This window comes from Eretmochelys imbricata, chromosome 4, assembly GCF_965152235.1.
Source record: "Eretmochelys imbricata isolate rEreImb1 chromosome 4, rEreImb1.hap1, whole genome shotgun sequence".
In the NCBI taxonomy this organism is placed as follows: Eukaryota; Metazoa; Chordata; order Testudines; family Cheloniidae; genus Eretmochelys; species Eretmochelys imbricata.
In genome coordinates, this window is record NC_135575.1 from 12577519 (window position 1) to 12597273 (window position 19755).

Here is a 19755-nt window from a genome sequence, read left to right on the forward strand (position 1 = left end):
TCTTTCAATAATCATACTGGTAAATCTGCAGCTTAGTGTTTTGGGCCAGCTGACTTGGACTGCAACTCCTGAGGACAGAGTTGGGCTTTAATTGCCGCCATGCTCCCTGGATGCTAGTGCAATAGGTGTCATTTAAAATAAATCTTGGGGAGCAGAGGGAGCCGGCAGCATTTCCAGCCTGGGGCCCAGGGCAGCTGCCAGCTGAGTGTGGCCTGGGACACCAGTGCTAAAGTGAGGCTGGATGCACAGGGAGAGCTGGGGGCCTGCCCCCTGCCCTATGGCTGGGGTTGCTGCGCCCCACTGGGGCAAAGTGGGGCAGTCCGGTCTCTGTGCAGGGAAGCCCCACAGGGCACAGCCCCCTCCCTCTTCGGGTGACCAGATGTCCTGGTCCCTCTCACCTTTCTTCTCCCCCATAGCATCAGCTGCCTCTGCCCCTCTCAGCCCCACGCAGTGGGGCTGGGCAGCCGGTGGGGGGCGCTGACTGGCTGCCTTCTCCGCCCGGCGCACTAAACCCCCTCCATCCCTCCCGCCCCGTGGGAAACTCAGGGCCCCCGTGACATCCCAAGGGGCTTTTCTGACGTCACGCGGGCAAATACCGACAACGCCACACAGCCGGGCGCTCGGCGGGCGCCTTTCGCTGGGGGCGCTGCAGCACCCCGGGGTCCGCGATCCAGTCTGTGGGCAACGCGGATTGAGCAGGCTCCTCCGTGTGCACGGTCCTGCTGCCTCCGCATGGATTATACTGCTGCTAAATCTACACTGCACGCGGATTGCAGCACTGCATCCAGTGTCGATTTGGCGGTGTAATCGGCGTGGATCCAGTCATGCCATCTATCTCCAGTGTAGATTCGGCAGTGTAATCCATGTACCCTGTGGAGTCCTCAACACGGTCCATAGGCAATATGGATTCACCACGGTAACGTATCTGCAGCGCAGCGGCTGGTTATTTGGATCTGATCATCTCTTTGCAGACAGGCAAGAAGAGCGCAGCAAGAAATAGTTATTCATTTTGTGTGTATATATTAAAAGGTACTATTCTTCTTTGATTTTAGCAAAACAGAGCAAAGCACAGCAATTGCCAATAATCACATTTTGTGTGTATATATTAAAAGGTACTATTCTTCTTTGATTTTAGCAAAACAGAGCAAAGCACAGCAATTGCCAATAATAAGCAATTATTGCCAATAATCACAGGTTTCAGAGCAGCAGCCGTGTTAGTCTGTATTCGCAAAAAGAAAAGGAGGACTTGTGGCACCTTAGAAACTAACCAATTTATTTGAGCATTTGAGCAAATAAATTGGTTAGTCTCTAAGGTATAACAATCACAAACTCTTGTAATGTACAGTATACCAACAATATGTAATTTAATTTCTTGAAGCGTTCTTTTCCACAGGTTCTTATATTTAAAGTGTAGTAACATCAGTTAATTGCTGGTGTGTGTTTAGACAACCCTTTCTCAGTGATTAACTCTACAAAGAACTCACCCAGGGGACACCCCAGAAGGGAACAATCATGTAAATTATTTGTTAACTGAGATTTTTAGGCAAAACTTCTTTGTACAAGGAATACAAATATAATTATAAAGTTAGGAGTACTCATAATAGTGAAATATATATTATAGCCAGTAGGCCTCCAGGTTTCCAGAGCAGCACAAGTCAAACATGGCCAGTAGCTAAGTGTGAAAATGTGCAGTTGAAGATAACCAGTTTTTTAAGTAACACTTCATCATAAAGATGTTTTATTTTCCAGTAATATGAACACTGCTGGTATTTTTGCTCACTGCACTGCTCATTAATAAAACCAGGGGGCAGCCATTCCTCATGTTAAGCAGCACTTATTTGCAGAAGAGATCCCATTGTGCTCACACTTGCAAGTGTTCCCCTGGGGAAGAGAGTTGAAGAAGGCACAAGTGATTTGTTGCATTGCTGAATGGAAGGTGCACAGATACCAGGGTGACAGGAAGGCTACAAGAACCTGAATAGATTAAGCTACACAGGTGAGCAAGTACTTTTCAGTTTAATTCAGATTTGTAGCATTTGACTTTGTGTCAGCATAAACTAGATGAAGTAGTAATTTTATACAGGAGTTCACATATTTAGTCAGAATGTGGACCACTTCTTATGAGAGAACTGGTGGCCCACCTCCCTGGCACTATCCCCATTACGAGCCCATTCTCCAGAGAAATTACAATACTTGATGAATCTGTACATTACAATTAATGCTCTTCAAAATCAAGAAAGCCTCCTTTCCCAAACCAAATTCCACTATTTCATTTTTCTCTTCATTGAATCTCCCCAGCACCTTCCTCCCCACCAAGCCACCCCTCTCCTCCTATTTGCCTCATTCAATCATTCATCTTAATCATTCAGGTCTAGATCTTCAAAGGGAGTTAGGTGCTTAATTCCCTTTCATTTCAAGGGACTGGGAGCTAGGTGCCTAAATAGCTTTGAAGATCTGGGTCTGAGTCCTTTGCCTCACTTGAACCTGACCAGTACTCAGTCTAACATAAACGAAGAGGTGTGTGTGTGTGGCTAACCCTAGAACAAGGAGCCTTCCCTGCTACTCAGACCCTGGATATGGAATCCCAGTCTCTTGGGTCAATCCCTCTGCTCTGGAGTGTAACTGCACCTTGGTCTAGATGGCCCAAGAGTCCAGGTTCAAGTGTCTGACCATCACTGGAGCAGACACACTTCTCAATATATTACTTCTAGTTGATTAAAGGAGTGGGGGAAAGCTATTCTCAACAGAAATGACAGAGACCCGTGTATTAGAACTACAGTACTAAGACGCCAGGCTCCTTCAGATCTCTGTTCGGAACCGCAGTGTGCTCCCAGCCATTTTCCTCTCATAATCTTCATTGAATCTCTCATTCTGGGCCACAGTAAAGTGATTCTTCCAGTCTCCAGCAATCCCTGAAACAAAAAGAATGAAACAGCAAAGCCCTTGCTGAAGCAAAAGAACTCCCGATGTTGGAAAATGAAATAGAAATAGTATCAAGAAAACATTAATAGTCTAAATTCTACACTCAGTTACATGCTTTTCTCTAGCTCAGGGGTTCTCAAATGGGGGGTCATGACCCCTCAGGGGGTTGCAAAGTTATTACGTGGGGGGTTGAAGCTGTCAGCCTCCACCCCCAAATCCTGCTTCACCTCCATCATTTTATAATAGTGTTAAATATTTAAAACGTGTTTTTAATGTATAAGTGGGGGGGGGGGTCACACACAGGCTTGCTATGTGAAAGGGCTCACCAACACAAAAGTTTGAGAACCTCTGCATCAAGCTCCAATAAACTTGTGGGGGTGTAACTGAGGCCAGAATTTGAACCTAGATTTATTAAGTAAATACATTTTTCATGCACCACTAACAAAAGTGTAGTTAATTAAAGTGAGCGTTAGACAAAAAGTTAATGAGGGCCAGATCCTTCACAGTGCTGAGCACTCCCCACCTTCCAGCTCTTCTTGCATAGAGCTAGTCTGCCTAACACTTTGAGCACCTTTTCCATATACTGGGGACAAAAGGCATCAAGAAAAATGCTGGCATCCAGGATAGCTGATTGATAAAAATAGCAGACTTTGAAAAAAAATGTTTTGGTAGCAATTAGCTTTTAACTGGAATTTAGTCACTGAAAACTTGGTGAACTGAAATATTGTATTGATCAATTTTCTAATTGTTTGTGGAAGCGTTGGGTGGATGCCAGAGAAAGCAAGCCAGCTAACCAGATCCTGCATTCCATATCGATTGTTTTAAACATAGTTTTAGTATGGAAATTATTCCCTCTCACCTATATTATATTAGTAAACATGTTTATTACAGTACTGTCCAGGGAAGAGCAAAACTGGGCTAGGCACTGTACACACAGAGTAATAAACAGTTCTGGTCCCAAACAGCTCACACAGTATCATTGTGTCTTGTGGCAGTGCTCTGGCTTTGCCTCAGGGGGTCCTGTGCTTCTAGGTGGTTAGGGCTTGCCTCCGAGGTTTGCTGTGACCCTCAGTGTAGCCTCTTTCCCCTCCTAGAGGCAAGGGTTACAGCTTACTGATCCACCATCATCAGCCAGTCAATGGGTTTGGTGTAAGAGCCCTCTTTAGTCCCTGTCTTCCTACTCAGGGAGCATTTTTGTAGAGGTGTGGGAAGGGTTGGGGGGAACCCACACCCACCCTCTTCTCTGGGTTCCAGTCCAGGGACCCTAATGGCACCGGCAACAGGTAGTTTTCCTATACTACCAGAGCTATAACCCTTCCCTGGGTTACTTCCCCAAACAGCCCCTCCTAGCACCTCTCCCCCCTTGGTACCTGACCACACTTCTTCTCCCGGGTCTTTTACCACTCACCTTCTTTCTCCTAGTCTTTCCACAACGCACCTTCTTACTCCCAACTATTACCAGTCAGTGTCTCTGAAGGAGCTTCCTTTTAAACTAGTCCCAGATGGTTCTAAATGGACTTCAGGTGATCTGATTAGCCTGTTTCCCTTGATTGTTTCAAATTTGTTCCAGGTGTCTTATGGAGTCTGCCTGACTTCATGGCTTCTAGCACCTTCCTGACCGCTCTGGGGCACTCCCTGCCCCAGTCACTCAGGGAACAGATAACTATTCGTCCAGTGTGTTTTCCTTCTACCAGACTCCTGCACCGAACTGATCTGGGTCTGTCACAGTCTGTACTCCAGCCTTTGATTCTATTTTTATTTTTCTCAGTTGTCTCCTATGGCCAACATGCTTCTTTGCTTTTCTTTTTCTAGTGAATGTGAGGCAAGGCAAAGATATCTTATGGAGATGTGGGGATTTAGGGCCAAATTTTGAAAGAGCGTAGCTCCCATTTAGGCACTGGAAAAAAGTGGCCAGATTTTCAGAAGTCTTTAACAGGCGACAGCTCCCGTTGTTCTCAGTGGGAGCCACTGGATGCTCGGCACTTCTGAAAAATCCAGTCACTTCGTTTTGATGTTTAACGAGCTGAACTCTTGAAAATCTGGCTCTACTGCCCCCATTTCGTCAAAGATCAAGTTCTAAAGAGGTAGCAGCAGCAGAGTGCAGGCTTGTGTAATGACACTCTGCTCTGTTCTTCGGGTGACTACTTCTAGGGGTGAGAGTGTAGTTCAGTCTCCATGCCCACTCAGTCCTTGGCCTCTTTCATGAGACTGGGGTTGCTAATTAGTGTCTTATGTCACGGCATCTGTGAGATATAAACACCGGTCCACTAGAAATGGTACCACCAACCTATTTTACACAAGCTACTGAAAAGCCATCAGATATAAACATGACCACCTTTCTGGGTAGCTTACAAAGGAAAACTGGATGAAAAAGTATCTTCCTGTTACAACTGAGGAGAAGAAAAATGGTTGCTAGTGCCTGTGTGAATTCTTACCTTTACGCATGAAAGGGGAGATGCTTTGATCCATTATATCACTAGGGGTCATCTTATAATTTGTGGTGAGATTCTCTTTCATCATTTCAAATGAAGTGTGATAGACGATCCTGTCCAGAACCTCCTCCTTCAGATCCTTCCCCAGGAACTGCATCACCTTGCAAATTTCACGCTTTGGATCCTACAGAAAGACAAGTGGCACTTCAGATGGTGTGCGGTGGGACCCAGTGGCTCAACTAGTCAAGTGAAAGTCGCCACCACCATGTAACGTAGTGAAAGTCTAGAACTTTTATGAGGTGCCAACAACCTTAGTTGTTCCACTGTATCAAAACTAATATCCAGCAATCCATCAATACATTTCATCAACCTTGCCCCCAATTCTTACCCCCCTTCCCAAAATAAAAAGGAGATTAATAGCCAAAAAATCTCCTTCTTTGTCTCCCTCCCTAGCATTAGCACATTGCACAGGCAACCGTAATTCTGGCACTGCCTAACTTTTGAGTACTTGACTTTGCAACCCAAATAATGTTATTTTAACATAGTTTTTTTGCGGGGTGTAATATGTTTAGAGAAAGAGAGACCAAGACTGGTCTGTAACTCACCAGTCCCATTGCTTTATTTAGAAAGTGATGCAGACAGCCACTCTGGAGGGACCCTAATTCCAGCCACATCTTCCCCAGCCAGTCACAGAATTCTTAGGGCCGTATCCGCAGCTGCTCTAAATTGCTGCAGCCCTACTGGCTACACCAGTGGAACTATGCTGATTTGTGGACCTGGCCCTTACTCTCAGACTTCACTTCCTCTTCAGCAATATGTGGATGCTAAACTTCAGGATAACCTAGCTCCAAATACTAGCCCATATTACTGTTAATTGGGAAGGTAGTGACTAATTCCATTTCATATAGTTCAAAGCTAGAGTTGGGATGTTTTCCCAAATCTCTCTGGTATGGAAATCATCCAAGATCAGGCTTTCATGCATTTCTGGTACTGCTGGATTGGAAATACCCACTTCCTCTCCCAGCTAAAACCAGGAATTCCAGAGTGAAATTAAAGGGAACAGGAGCAACTGCTCTCTTTCACATCCCCATCTAAACTTCATTTGGGTCTGAGCGAGGGGTTAAGTCACTTCTAGACTAGCTCCCCCATCTTTAATAACATGCTTCCCTAACTTTCCCCTCCTCTTCCTGCCTCTTAATAAATGTGCTACATCAACATTTTTAAATGAGAGTTAAAAGTCTCTTTAAAGAAAGCAGCCCTCTTTTGGTGCTTGCTCTTCAAGCGATGCACTCCATAAGGCTGCACTCTAGCATGGGCAAGAGGCTTTGGGAAAGCAGAATGGCCCAGTGGTTAGGGCACTAGCTTGGGACTCAGGACACCTGGATTCAGTTCCTTGTTCTGCCACACACTTCCTGTGTGACCCTTGGCAAGTCACTTAACCTCTCTATGCCTCAGTTCTCCAGCTGTAAAAATGGGGATAATAGCACCCAACCTCCTCACAGGGGTGTTATGAGGATAAATCCATTTGATATCGTGAAGTGCTCATAATAAATCTAGACACAGTTCTAGATAAGGGAGAATAAGTGGGGAAGGAGGGAGGCTCACAGCTCAGGGGTAGTATTAGCACCAACGAAAGCATTTAAAGAGTCACAGTCTGGCCCTTTTACTCATGGTGGACTGCACTACCCTAGAGAGACACATTCTCTTCAGGACAGCCAGACTGATCTTCAGATGGACATTGCACAGTAGGGTAAGGCATTGAACAGGTGTCAGATTTGTTGCCTCCATCCTGGTGCATGTGGAGTGGCCCCTGAAGTGGTTACTTGTTGCCCTCTCACCTCTTTCATGTCCTCATAGAACAAGTATAATATGGGATGGTCCTTTCTCTTCTCCCACCAGCCTTTCACATGGTCATACCAGGAACCACACGCAACTAAAAGAGGAAAAGGTATACAAATACTCTTAGTGACATGAGCGTGTCAGGTCACTGGGGCTCATGTTATCTTTTGGCTGAATGCCGCTGAAATGCATTGTGTGTGCAGTTACTATGACATCATGTGAAAATCGGGTACCTGGGCACAAACCACCAGGTGTGGCTATATGCAAACACTAGATCAAATTCTTTGCCCCTTTGGTCCCACTGGCAGGTTGGAATCCTCAACTATTATTATATGTGACTGGAGCAGAAACTAGATATTACCTGACTCTTATAGAAATGCAGCTTAGGGCCAGATCCCAGCTGGCATTGGCATACTTTCAATGAAGTCAATGGTCTGATCCCCAGCTGGTGTAAATCAGTGTGGCGTCATTAAAGTAAATGGGCCAGATCCTTAGCTAGTGTAAATTAGCCATAGCTCCATTGAAGTCAATGCATCAATGCTGATTTACAGCTGCTGAGGATCTGGCCCTACATTATAGTTATATAAGGTCTGTGCCAGTGGACCCACTGCTATGCAGATTCCCCAACCACTGCTCCCTCTGAAGGGGAGCATAGGTGCAGTGAAGGCTACTCAAACTGTCCGGTCTAATAGGAAAGTTCCCTCCCTCAGTTCTCACTGCATTTCCTAGTACTCAGAGACTACACTGAAAGGCACAGCGTCCAAGTTTCCCACCGAGAGGCAGAACTTGGCCTGAATAAATTCACCTGCAGTTGCAAGTCTCTTTTCCTTTATGCGTCAAGCAGCATCAATTTAAAACCCCAGGAACATGAATTGCTAACAGATGTCAGTCTCACCTCTGCCTGCCATGTATTTCTCAATGTATTGCTCCCAAGTGCCGGGGTCTGGATGCAGCTGGTTCATCAGGTCAAAATGGTAGAAAGAAACAGCTACATCTTTGGCATTTCGGGCAACATAGATCACCTGTGGCAGGAAGAAGAGAAGAATCCATGTTGCCTCGGCGACCTTGAGTTCTGAGTGGCTCTAGACTTGGATTTTCAGAGGTGCCTAAGGGAGTTGGGTGCCTAATTTCCTTAGGCTTCTTTCAAAATCCCAGCCCTACTGCAGGGGATCCAAATTGTGGCTCAAGGGCCAAATTAAAGCTGAGGGATTGAAAGCACTCCTGGACACTGTGGTCTGAGAGCAGAGCACCGTGGACTGGGCATGGGAATAGAAGCTACAGGAGCGCTAATTCTGGTTCTGACACTAGCTTTTCCACTGACACTTTCTGTGGTCTTGGGTCGATCTCTCTGTTTCTCAGTTTCCCCATCTGTAAAAATGGGGAAAACAACAACACACATTTCTGCCAGTGTAACCCAGTGCACAGACCCCGCGGAGATGGAAATTCTGGCGGTACTAGAACTCCACCAGGGGAACAACAGGCAGGCAGCAGAACCACCAAAGGGAGTGGTGTTTGCCAAGGAGGGATTGTGACCAGGATGCCTGGGGGATTAGTTAATTCACTGCATCCCCCGGGGGCCTCCTTGTGGGCCTCAGTCACAGGTTAAACAAGCCTACCTCTGAAGGAAGGAAACAATGCAATCCCAGTCTGCCCTGCCTTGGGTCGCATCCTCCTACTTCCCTGGGTGCAGCAGTCAATGGGTCTGCTCCCATGTGCATTCAGACATAGCTGTTCATATAGCGGCAAAATACATCATGCCCAGCAGGGCCAACATGGCTACAGAGAAGTGAGCTGGATTGTATTCTGGCTCTCACCCCATCAGGCGGAATTGTTAGTTGAGTTGTAATTGTAAGACCACATTCACCCCTCAGTTATGTGTGAGTAACCTCATTGAAGACAATGGAGATTGCCCAGGAAGAAGTATTTTAAGACAATGGGTGTTGCACAGATGTTGGTGATGTTGGCAGAATTTGCTTTCCAGGATCTTTGTTACTGATGATGATGTATGAGCCAGAAAGAATCCAGTCTGTTTGTCAGATCCCAGGGTGAGCCTGCAAAGCTGACGGCTGGAAAAACATCTTACTCAACACTGAGTGAATGTTATCTAAAGGCATTGGAATCCCGTGAGGTCAATTTTAATGGGAACTGGACATCCTGATCTCTTAGGGATCTTTGAAAATCTCAGCCTAAATATGAATCCAAACTTGCATCCCAATGTTGTAAATGTAAAGCTGCAAAACTGCTGCTCTAGGTAGCTATCAGCATGGAAACTCACAAATAAATCTCTTCCCACTGGAGAAAAGAGTCAGTGGGTAAAAATGAGGGAGAGGAACCTGGCAAAGGGTGGGACTAGCATGAGTATTCTGTGTGCTCAAGGCACATGATACTTCCCCCATCAGCCTATTGTCCAGAAGGTCTGAGTTCCCAGCTCCTGGTTACCTTGCAGCCATTTTCCCAGAAGGACATTGGAAGGAGCTGGACTGGAAGGTGGGTTTTCACTAAACGAGGAGATGGCTTCTTGGCTAATTGCTCTGTACCTGGTAAGCAAAGGTTCAAAGGGATCATTGATGCTGATAGAGAAGGCATTAAAGGTAACATTTCCAAAAGCACCCAAGTCTTACTGAAAGGAACCGAACCCAGATCTCCTGAGTCTTAGGCCAGTGCTCTATCCACAATCCCTTCTTTCCTCTCCTGAGCTGCAAGCCAGCCGCACTGAATCACTGACTGTTTTGTCTGTAGTCACCCAACACTAGTGCTACATTTACCTGGTGACATCTTCCCAGGGACAGCAAATTCCAACATGGGCACTTTGTTGAAAATTGCATCTCGCTTGCATTTATCAGGATCTCCATCATTCAGAATCATGTCCACAATTTCACTCATCCATGTAGTGCCTGGAAACAAGATGAGAGAAGAAAAATCCAGTCAAGAACCAGGTTTATCCACCAAGGAACAGTCAAGCAAGAACCTCATCCACTGTTCGTCCAGCCAAGACAACAGCACTTACGGTATTCAGCCTATTCATTTAGGATCTTCAGTATTCTATCTCAATGGTTCTCAACTGTGGGTCGCAACCCCATCTTAATGGGGTCACCGGGGCTGGCTTAGACTTGCTGAGACCCAGGTTCAAAGCTGAATCCTGAGCCCCATCATCTGACCCCCCCTGCCTGGGGCTGAAGCCCTTGGGCTTTGGCTATGGGTCCCTCCCCCACCCGAGGCAGTGGGGCTCAGGATTTGGCTTTGGCCCCCCAACCTAGGGCAGCAGGGCTCAAGAGGACTCAGGCTTCGGTCCTCCCTCCTGGGGTCATGTAGCAATTTTTGTTGTCAGAAGGGGGGGTTGCAGTGCAATGAAGTTTGAGAACTCCTGTTCTAGCTACATCTCTTCTACTTTCCTGAGGCTGAGTAGCAATGGAATATCATTAATCTGTAGCCAAACATTACAGTTTGCCGGCATTGTCAGAAGTTACTGATGGCAAGCGGCCCACTTCAGAGCTCTTTTTGTAGAAGGTCTGCAACACCTTGCAACCACACCCATTTTCAGGGATGGTGTGAGGCCTCTCCTAGGCCAACACAATTGCTAGTTGATTTTCCATTGTTATGTTTTTGATGAACATCATCACTGTGCTCAGCAGCTGCCTACAAGACACAGGAAAAGACACAGCCCTGGTCTACACTAGGACTTTAGGTCGAATTTAGCAGCATTAAATCGATGTAAACCTGCACCCGTCCACACGATGAAGCCCTTTATTTCAACTTAAAGGGCTCTTAAAATCGATTTCCTTACTCCACCTCCGACAAGGGGTTTAGAGCTGAAATCGGCCTTGCCGGCTCGAATTTGGGGTACCGTGGACGCAATTAGACAGTATTGGCTTCCGGGAGCTATCCCAGAGTGCTCCATTGTGACCGCTTTGGACAGCACTCTCAACTCAGATGTACTGACCAGGTAGACAGGAAAAGGCCCGCGAACTTTTGAATTTCAATCTCCTGTTTGGCCAGCGTGGCAAGCTGCAGGTGACCATGCAGAGCTCATCAGCAGAGGTGACCATGATGGAGTCCCAGAATCGCAAAAGAGCTCCAGCATGGACCGAACGGGAGGTACGGGATCTGATCGCTGTATGGGGAGAGGAATCCGTGCTATCAGAACTCCGTTCCAGTTTTCAAAATGCCAAAACCTTTGTCAAAATCTCCCAGGGCATGAAGGACAGAGGCCATAACAGGGACCCGAAGCAGTGCCGCATGAAACTGAAGGAGCTGAGGCAAGCCTACCAGAAAACCAGAGAGGCGAACGGCCGCTCCGGGTCAGAGCCCCAAACATGCCGCTTCTATGATGAGCTGCATGCCATTTTAGGGGGTTCAGCCACCGCTACCCCAGCCGTGTTGTTTGACTCCTTCAATGGAGATGGAGGCAATACGGAAGCAGGTTTTGGGGACGAAGATGATGATGATGAGGTTGTAGATAGCTCACAGCAAGCAAGCGGAGAAACCTTTTTTCCCAACAGCCAGGAACTGTTTCTCACCCTGGACCTGGAGGCAGTACCCCCCGAACCCACCCAAGGCTGCCTTCTGGACCCAGCAGGCAGAGAAGGGACCTCCGGTGAGTGTACCTTTTAAAATACAAAAGGATGTATTTTAAAAGCAAGCATGTGAAAGGATTACTTTGCCCTGGCATTCGCGGCCCTCCTGAATGTACTCCCAAAGCCTTTGCAAAAGGTTTCTGGGGAGGGCAGCCTCATTGCATCCTTCATGGTAGGACACTTTACCACTCCAGGCCAGTAACACGTACTTGGGAATCATTGTACAACAAAGCATTGCAGTGAATGTTTGCTGGCGTTCAAACAACATCCGTTCTTTATCTCTCTGTGTTATCCTCAGGAGAGTGATATAATTCATGGTCACCTGGTTGAAATAGGGTGCTTTTCTTCAGGGGACACTCAGAGGAGCCCATTCCTGCTGGGCTGTTTGCCTGTGGCTAAACAGAAATGTTCCCCGCTGTTAGCCACAGGGAGGGGGGAAGGTTGAGGGGGTAGCCATGCGGTGGGGGGAGGCAAAATGCGACCTTGTAACGAAAGCACATGTGCTATGTATGTAATGTTAACAGCAAGGTTTACCCTGAAAGAGTGTAGCCACTGTTTTATAAAATGTGTCTTTTTAAATACCGCTGTCCCTTTTTTTTTTTCCACCAGCTGCATGTGTTTCAAGGATCACAGGATCTTCTCCTTCCCAGAGGCTAGTGAAGCTTAGAAAGAAAAAAAAACGCACTCGCGATGAAATGTTCTCCGAGCTCATGCTGTCCTCCCACACTGACAGAGCACAGACGAATGCGTGGAGGCAAATAATGTCAGAGTGCAGGAAAGCACAAAATGACTGGGAGGAGAGGTGGCGGGAGAGTAAGTGGCGGGCTGAAGACAGGGCTGAAGCTCAAATGTGGCGGCAGCGTGATGAGAGGAGGCAGGATTCAATGCTGAGGCTGCTGGAGGACCAAACCAGTATGCTCCAGTGTATGGTTGAGCTGCAGCAAAGGCAGCTGGAGCACAGACTGCCACTACAGCCCCTGTGTAACCAACCGCCCGCCTCCCCAAGTTCCATAGCCTCCACACCCAGACGCCCAAGAACGCGGTGGGGGGGCCACCGGCCAACCAGCCACTCCGCCACAGAGGATTGCCCAAAAAAAAGAAGGCTGGCATTCAATAAATTTTAAAGTTGTAAACTTTTAAAGTGCTGTGTGGCATTTTCCTTCCCTCCTCCACCACCCCTCCTGGGCTACCTTGGTAGTCATCCCCCTATTTGTGTGATGAATGAATAAAGAATGCATGAATGTGAAGCAACAATGACTTTATTGCCTCTGCAAGCGGTGATTGAAGGGAGGAGGGGAGGGTGGTTAGCTTACAGGAAAGTAGAGTGAACCAAGGGGTGGGGGGTTTCATCAAGGAGAAACAAAGAGAACTTTCACTCTGTAGCCTGGCCAGTCATGAAACTGGTCTTCAAAGCTTCTCTGATGCGCACTGCGCCCTCCTGTGCTCTTCTAACCGCCCTGGTGTCAGGCTGCACGTAACCAGCAGCCAGGCAATTTGCCTCAACCTCCCACCCCGCCATAAACATCTCCTCCTTACTCTCACAGATATTGTGGAGCGCCCAGCAAGCAGTAATAACAGTGGGAATATTGGTTTTGCTGAGGTCTAACCGAGTCAGTAAACTGCACCAGCGCACTTTTAAATGTCCAAATGCACATTCTACCACCATTCTGCACTTGCTCAGCCTGTAGTTGAACAGCTCCTGACTACTGTCCAGGCTGCCTGTGTACGGCTTCATGAGCCATGGCATTAAGGGGTAGGCTGGGTCCCCCAGGATAACTATAAGCATTTCAACATCCCCAACGGTTATTTTCTGGTCTGGGAATAAAATCCCTTCCTGCAGCTTTTGAAACAGACCAGAGTTCCTGAAGATGCGAGCATCATGTACCTTTCCCGGCCATCCCACGCTGATGTTGGTAAAACGTCCCTTGTGATCCACCAGTGCTTGCAGCACTATTGAAAAGTACCCCTTGCGATTTATGTACGTGCCGGCTTGGTGTTCCAGTGCCAAGATAGGGATATGGGTTCCATCTATGGCCCCACCACAGTTAGGGGAATCCCATTGCAGCAAAGCCATCCACTATGATCTGCATATTTTCCAGGGTCACTACCCTTGATATCAGCAGATCTTTGATTGCGTTGGCTACTTGCATCACAGCAGCACCCACAGTAGATTTGCCCACTCCAAATTGATTCCCGACTGACCGGTAGCTGTCTGGCATTGCAAGCTTCCACAGGGCTATTGCCACTCGCTTCTCAACTGTGAGGGCTGCTCTCATCTTGGTATTCATGCGCCTCAGGGCAGGGGAAAGCAAGTCACAAAGTTCCATGAAAGTGCCCTTACGCATGCGAAAGTTTTGCAGCCACTGGGAATCGTCCCAGACCTGCAATACTATGCGGTCCCACCAGTCTGTGCTTGTTTCCCGGGCCCAGAATCGACGTTCCACCGCATGAACCTGCCCCATTAGCACCATGATGCCCGCATTGCCAGGGCCCGTGCTTTGAGAGAAGTCTGTGTCCATGTCCTCATCACTCTTGTCACTGTGCTGACGTCGCCTACTCGCCCGGTATCGCTTTGCCAGGTTCTAGTGCTGCATATACTGCTGGATAATGCGTGTGATGTTTAATGTGCTCCTAATTGCCAAAGTGATCTGAGCGGGCTCCATGCTTGCCGTGGTATGGCGTCTGCACAGAAAAAAGGCGCAGAACGATTGTCTGCCGTTGCCCTGACGGAGGGAGGGGTGACTGACGACATGGCTTACAGGGAATTAAAATCAACAAAGGGGGTGGCTTTATATCAAGGAGAAACAAAAACAACTGTCACACAGAATGGCCCCCTCAAGGATTGAACTCAAAACCCTGGGTTTAGCAGGCCAATGCTCAACCCACTAAGCTATCCCTCCCTCTTGTATTTCAGGCAGGACTTCATGGAGGGAGGGAGGGGGGAAGCAAATGAATACAAAACAAATCCGGTCTATTTCTTGTTTTGATCCACTCCATCTATCTTTTACATCTTTGGCTGGCAGCAGACGGTGCAGAAGGACTGCTAGCCATCCTCATCTCCTGCCTGCCCTGCAAAAGGTGGTACAATAGGACTGCTAGCCATCTTTATTTCCTGCCTGCTCACCATAAGATGGTACAATAGGACTGCCTGCGGGACTAAAGAGAGTGACCTGGTCGAGTCGCTCCTAATGTAGTCCCTGTGCCCATGTCTGCCCAGCCGCTTCTGACCGATGCGGCCAGGAGCACCTCGGACACGACGAGGACGGCTACCAGTCCTATTGCACCGTCTGCTGCCACAAGGCAAGGGGTTGCTGCTGCTGTGTAGCAATGCAGTACCGTGTCTGCCAGCACCCAGGAGACGTACGGTGACAGTGAGCTGAGCGGGCTCCATGCTTGCCGCGGTATGGCGTCTGCACAGGTAACTCAGGAAAAAAGGCGCAAAACGATTGTCTGCTGTTGCTTTCATGGAGGGAGGGAGGGAATGGGGGCCTGATGACGTGTACCCAGAACCACCAGCGATGATGTTTTTTCCCCATCAGGCATTGGGATCTCAACCCAGAATTCCAGTGGGCAGCGGAGACTGCGGGAACTGTGGGGTAGCTCCCCACAGTGCAACACTCCGGAAGTCGACGCTTGCCACGGTACTGTGGAAGCACTCCGCCGAGTTAATGCACTTAATGCACTTAGAGCATTTTGTGTGGGGACACACACAATCGACTATTTAAAAACGATTTCTAAAAAAACGACTTCTATAAATTCAACCTAATTTCGTAGTGTAGACATACCCAAAGTATGCTGGGACCTGACCTTAGTGACTCCACAAAGTCTCCAGCCCCTTACAACCCAGATAGTGTTATACTGGAAACATTAATACATTAATAAATCGACCTAACGCAGTTTATGTCGACCTAACTTTGTAGCGTAGACCAGGCCTGAGTCTCCAGACTAGCAAGGCACATCCCCAAACACTAGGACAGCCCAAGAAAATACTAAGTTAAGTTTGTCCCTTTACATTGTGGGGGAGGGGAAATGCCCATCCGTCTCCCTGTGACTGCATGGTGCCTGGGTATGCCCATTTCAGATGCTTGAGGCCATAGAAAGGTCATTTCAGAAAGGAACAAACCCCAGCCCAGAAGGGTTTGGCATTCAATTTGATGGAATCATTTCCAATGAGCGGAATGCAGGCTGGGAGCTGTGAAATGCTGGAAAGTCTCCTTGGCATTCTTGCTCATTATTGTTAGCAATAGCTGTGAATCAGTGGAGCTGCTTTGCTTTCACAAGGGGAGTATGATGGGGCTTGAAGGGACCCCCCTACATTTCCAGGACCATAGGGCATGGCTCAGTGTGGCTCCTAATCCAGAAAGCCATGAAAACTCACCAGATTTGGGGTACGTGGCTATCACGATGTCATCTGGCTTACTCTGGAAGTTGTCAATCCTTTCCCAGTTGTATGAAAATGCGCAGACCATTGGAATGTCATGGACTATCCTCCAGTCCTGCCGAAGGTAATCTGGTAAAGCCATGCTGAGGGGGAGAGTTCAGCAGAGTGTAACTGGCAGGACAGAAGATGGGAGAGCAGCTGGACAGGAATCTCATTTATGTTCCCAGTGCTCTCAGACACTCAGTTGAGCATGGCGGGATATTTCTTTTTTTGCAGCAGCTGGCCTGTCCCTTTCCAGCTGTTTAATAGCGCATGCCCTTGGCTATGTTTCCATTAAAAACGGAGGCAGCAAAGGAATTTCTGATGAGCGCAAACCATACCACCTTTCACAACATTAGATAACAGACAGCAGCATGTTTCGAAAGAGTTCATTGCTCCGCTTTCTAACCTACTAACTCCTTTGTCAGTATAGGGGGGTGGAGATGGAGGGTATGCAGAAGTCTTATGTTCAGGCTCTCTCAGATCTCACCCAGAAAAAGCAAACAGTTTTTATTACCTAAAAGAGTAAAGGACCTTGATCCTCAATGCCAAGAAAATTGCTTTTAAAGGCTGGAGAGATGCAAAGGAACAAATATTTGTAGTAGGCCAGACCCATGCATTGTTTTCCCGCTGTACGTGATGGATGGGGACTCAGGAGACCTGGAGTCTGTTCTCAGCTATACCTTGTCCTTGGACAAGCCACATAATCTCTCTGTGCCTCAGTTCCCTATCTGCAAAGTGGAGATGATGATAGTCCCTTTCTCACATGCTTTCTCTATATAGACTCTTTGGGGCAGAGGCTGACTTTCTACGTGTTTGTACAGCGCCTAGCACAATGGAGCCTTGAATTTAATCAAGGTCTCTAGCAGCTACCATAATAAAAATAATACAAAAAGGGGGGACCTTTTGTCATAATAATCAAGGTGGGCCGTTTCCAGCAGTTGACAAGAACCTGTGAGGAACAGTGGCGGGGAGGAGGGTATAAACATGGGGAAATAATTTTACTTTGTGTAATGACACATCCACTCCCAGTCTTTATTCAAACATAAGTTAACTGTATCCAGTTTGCAAATTAATTCCAATTCAGCAGCCTCTCATTGGAGTCTGTTTTTGAAGTTTTTTTTATTGAAGAATTGCCACTTTTAGGTCTGTAATCGATTCCCCCTGCTCTCCTGCTGGTAATAGCTCACCTTACCTGATCATTCTTGTTACAGTCTGTATGGTAACACCCATTGTTTCATGTACTCTGTGTATATAAAATCTCCCACTGTATTTTCCACTGCATGCATCCGATGAAGTGAGCTGTAGCTCACGAAAGCTTATGCTCAAATAAATTTGTTAGTCTCTAAGGTGCCACAAGTACTCCTTTTCTTTTTGCGGATACAGACTAACATGGCTGCTACTCTGAAACTTTAAGCAGTAAGGAAAATGACGGACAGTGTCAACTCTCATTACCCTTCATGAACCCTCTTCATTCCCGCCAACACACAAGGCAGGAGAGGAAAGTTTAGTTTTGTCTCTTCAGACCTTATTTTCCTCTGAAAAAAGCAAATGAAGAATATTTTAGTTGCTGCTCAGAAATGGTCACATTTTAGAAGCTGCTGAGCAAAGGAATTTTAGAGAAAGGCAAATAAAGATGCTGTAAACTAGCAAATAATTTACCACTGTGAGTCTTAAAGTCATATGTAAATCACCAGACAATTTATAATCCTGTCCCCCTCTCCTTTTACAAAATCTAAGCTTGGAGTCTGCATCACTGACCATTTCTACAGTCCCAGACTAAAATGTGTTGAAGCCCTAATAAAAGCATAGATCCATTTTATAATTGTGCATCCAGCCCTACCTTTCCCCAGTGCACACAACTCCTCTTCCCAGGTCTTAGATGGAGAAATCACAAGACTGTGCATTGAACATTCCAGTCTGGAGAGTTTGCAGTGCCAAATCCTCCTAAAAATGCCCAGGTTTCTTCCTGGATGTGTATACCACCAGTCCTAGACAGGCTGCTCTGCCTGGCTGTTCGCTCAGACAACGGAACAGACAGACAAACTCCTAACAGTAACAGGCCAAAGAGTTGAAGTCTGAGTTTACCTTTCTCCTCTGGCAGTTCTGCTCTTGTGGGGAGAAGGAAAGGCTGTATGAACTCGCATGATCTTCACAAGGATATTGTGAAAGGATTGGGGCGGGCTCATTGCGCTGGCAAGAACATAAAAAGCCCTCAGGAACTGCAGCCAAGGAAAACAAAACGTCCCAGTTCTATGAACAGTGTCTGTGAGAGGGAGGGGCTTGGGAGTAAGAGATAAGCTCGGCGGAAGACCAGGGAGGAATACCTTCAACTTGCTGAGAGGCTCCAAAATGAGGCCAATTGGAAAAGGCAGGAGGCCAGGGTCACCATGTCCCCTGGGCTACTCCAAGAGCAGTGAGGAATGCAGGTGTTTCTTCTGGGTCAAGGTCATATTCAGGAGCAGGTGATGCACATGACTGCCTGGAGTGCCAGGCTTGAGGGGCGCTGGGCTCAGGATGCTGGGAAAATAGAATGTTTGAAGTGAAATGTTTCAGGTATTCCGTATGTGACTTCATTTTTAACTAACCTCCTGAAATGTTCTGGATCTTTGTAGAATTTCATAGAATCTTCCAGACTTTCTCAAAACCACATTTTCCTTGAACCTCCTAGACTGTTATCAGCCATGCCCCCAGAGGAAGATAAGGGTTGTGGTGTCACCAGTCAGTCAGTGAGATATGAGAATGAAGTGAAGTGAAGTGAAGCGAGAGCCCAGCTGCAATATTGTGAAAGTGTACTTGTGTTTTAAGAGTTGAAGAGTGTAAGTAGCAACTAATAAAGGGCATATTTTATGAGACACCAGAGATATCTATCGAACCCCTATCTACGCAACTATATAAAAGGATTACTGTTACTTCTCTTGTCGTGTATAATATGTAATGTTTGATGACTTTTTAAGACTTTTGCTGTCCCTAATGCTGTCTGTTTTCCCCCATAGAAAATAAAAGATGTTCCTAAAAAAGCCTTCAGGAGTTCAGGATTGGGCTCAGTATTGCAGCAAGGTGCAAATGTGATGGGAAAATAGGCACCGACTCCATGGGTGCTCTGGGGCTGGAGCACCCACGGGGAAAAATTATCGGGTGCTCCGCAGCCACCGGCAGCCAAGCTCCCCGCCTACTTCTCTCCCCTCCGAGCGTGCCACGTCCCCAGACCCCTGTCCATCCCAGCGCTTCCCGCCCACCCCCCACGGCGCCTAACAGCTGTTTGAGAGCACTTAGGACTTTCCGTGAGGGAGTGGGAGGAGCTGGGACACAGCGCGCTCAGGGGAGGAGGCGGAGAAGAGGTAGAGCAGGGGTGGGGACTTGGGAGAAGGAGTGGAATGGGGGTGGGGCAAGGGTGGGGCAAGGGTGGGAAGAGGTGGGACAGGGGCGGGGCTGGTGTCAAGCACCCATAGGGAAGAGGGGAAGTCGACGCCTATGGATGGGAAAATATCTGAAACAGAACATAGACCAGGCTTTAGGCAGTAGTGATCATTCCAGTATGAGGGCAAAAGCAAGAAAAGCACCCTTT

General features: G+C 47.4%; 1 protein-coding gene across 2 annotated transcripts; it reads right to left on the reverse strand.

Annotated features, from left to right (window-relative positions):
* Nucleotides 1–1807: 1807 nt before the first annotated feature.
* LOC144263449 (sulfotransferase 1B1-like) lies at nucleotides 1808–18395 on the reverse strand. Of its 2 annotated transcripts, XM_077814322.1 has the most exons (8): nucleotides 18276–18356; nucleotides 16146–16291; nucleotides 9959–10087; nucleotides 9633–9730; nucleotides 8089–8215; nucleotides 7193–7287; nucleotides 5358–5538; nucleotides 1808–2912 (listed from the first exon to the last, which is right to left on the reverse strand). In XM_077814322.1, exons 1-8 carry the CDS (start codon nucleotides 18332–18334, stop codon nucleotides 2800–2802), a joined length of 948 nt encoding a protein of 315 aa, XP_077670448.1. In that variant the 5' UTR covers nucleotides 18335–18356; the 3' UTR covers nucleotides 1808–2799. The 2 variants fall into 2 exon arrangements, with proteins under 2 accessions (XP_077670448.1, XP_077670449.1); XM_077814323.1 differs by lacking the exon at nucleotides 16146–16291 and having other exon boundaries at nucleotides 18031–18395.
* Nucleotides 18396–19755: the final 1360 nt, after the last annotated feature.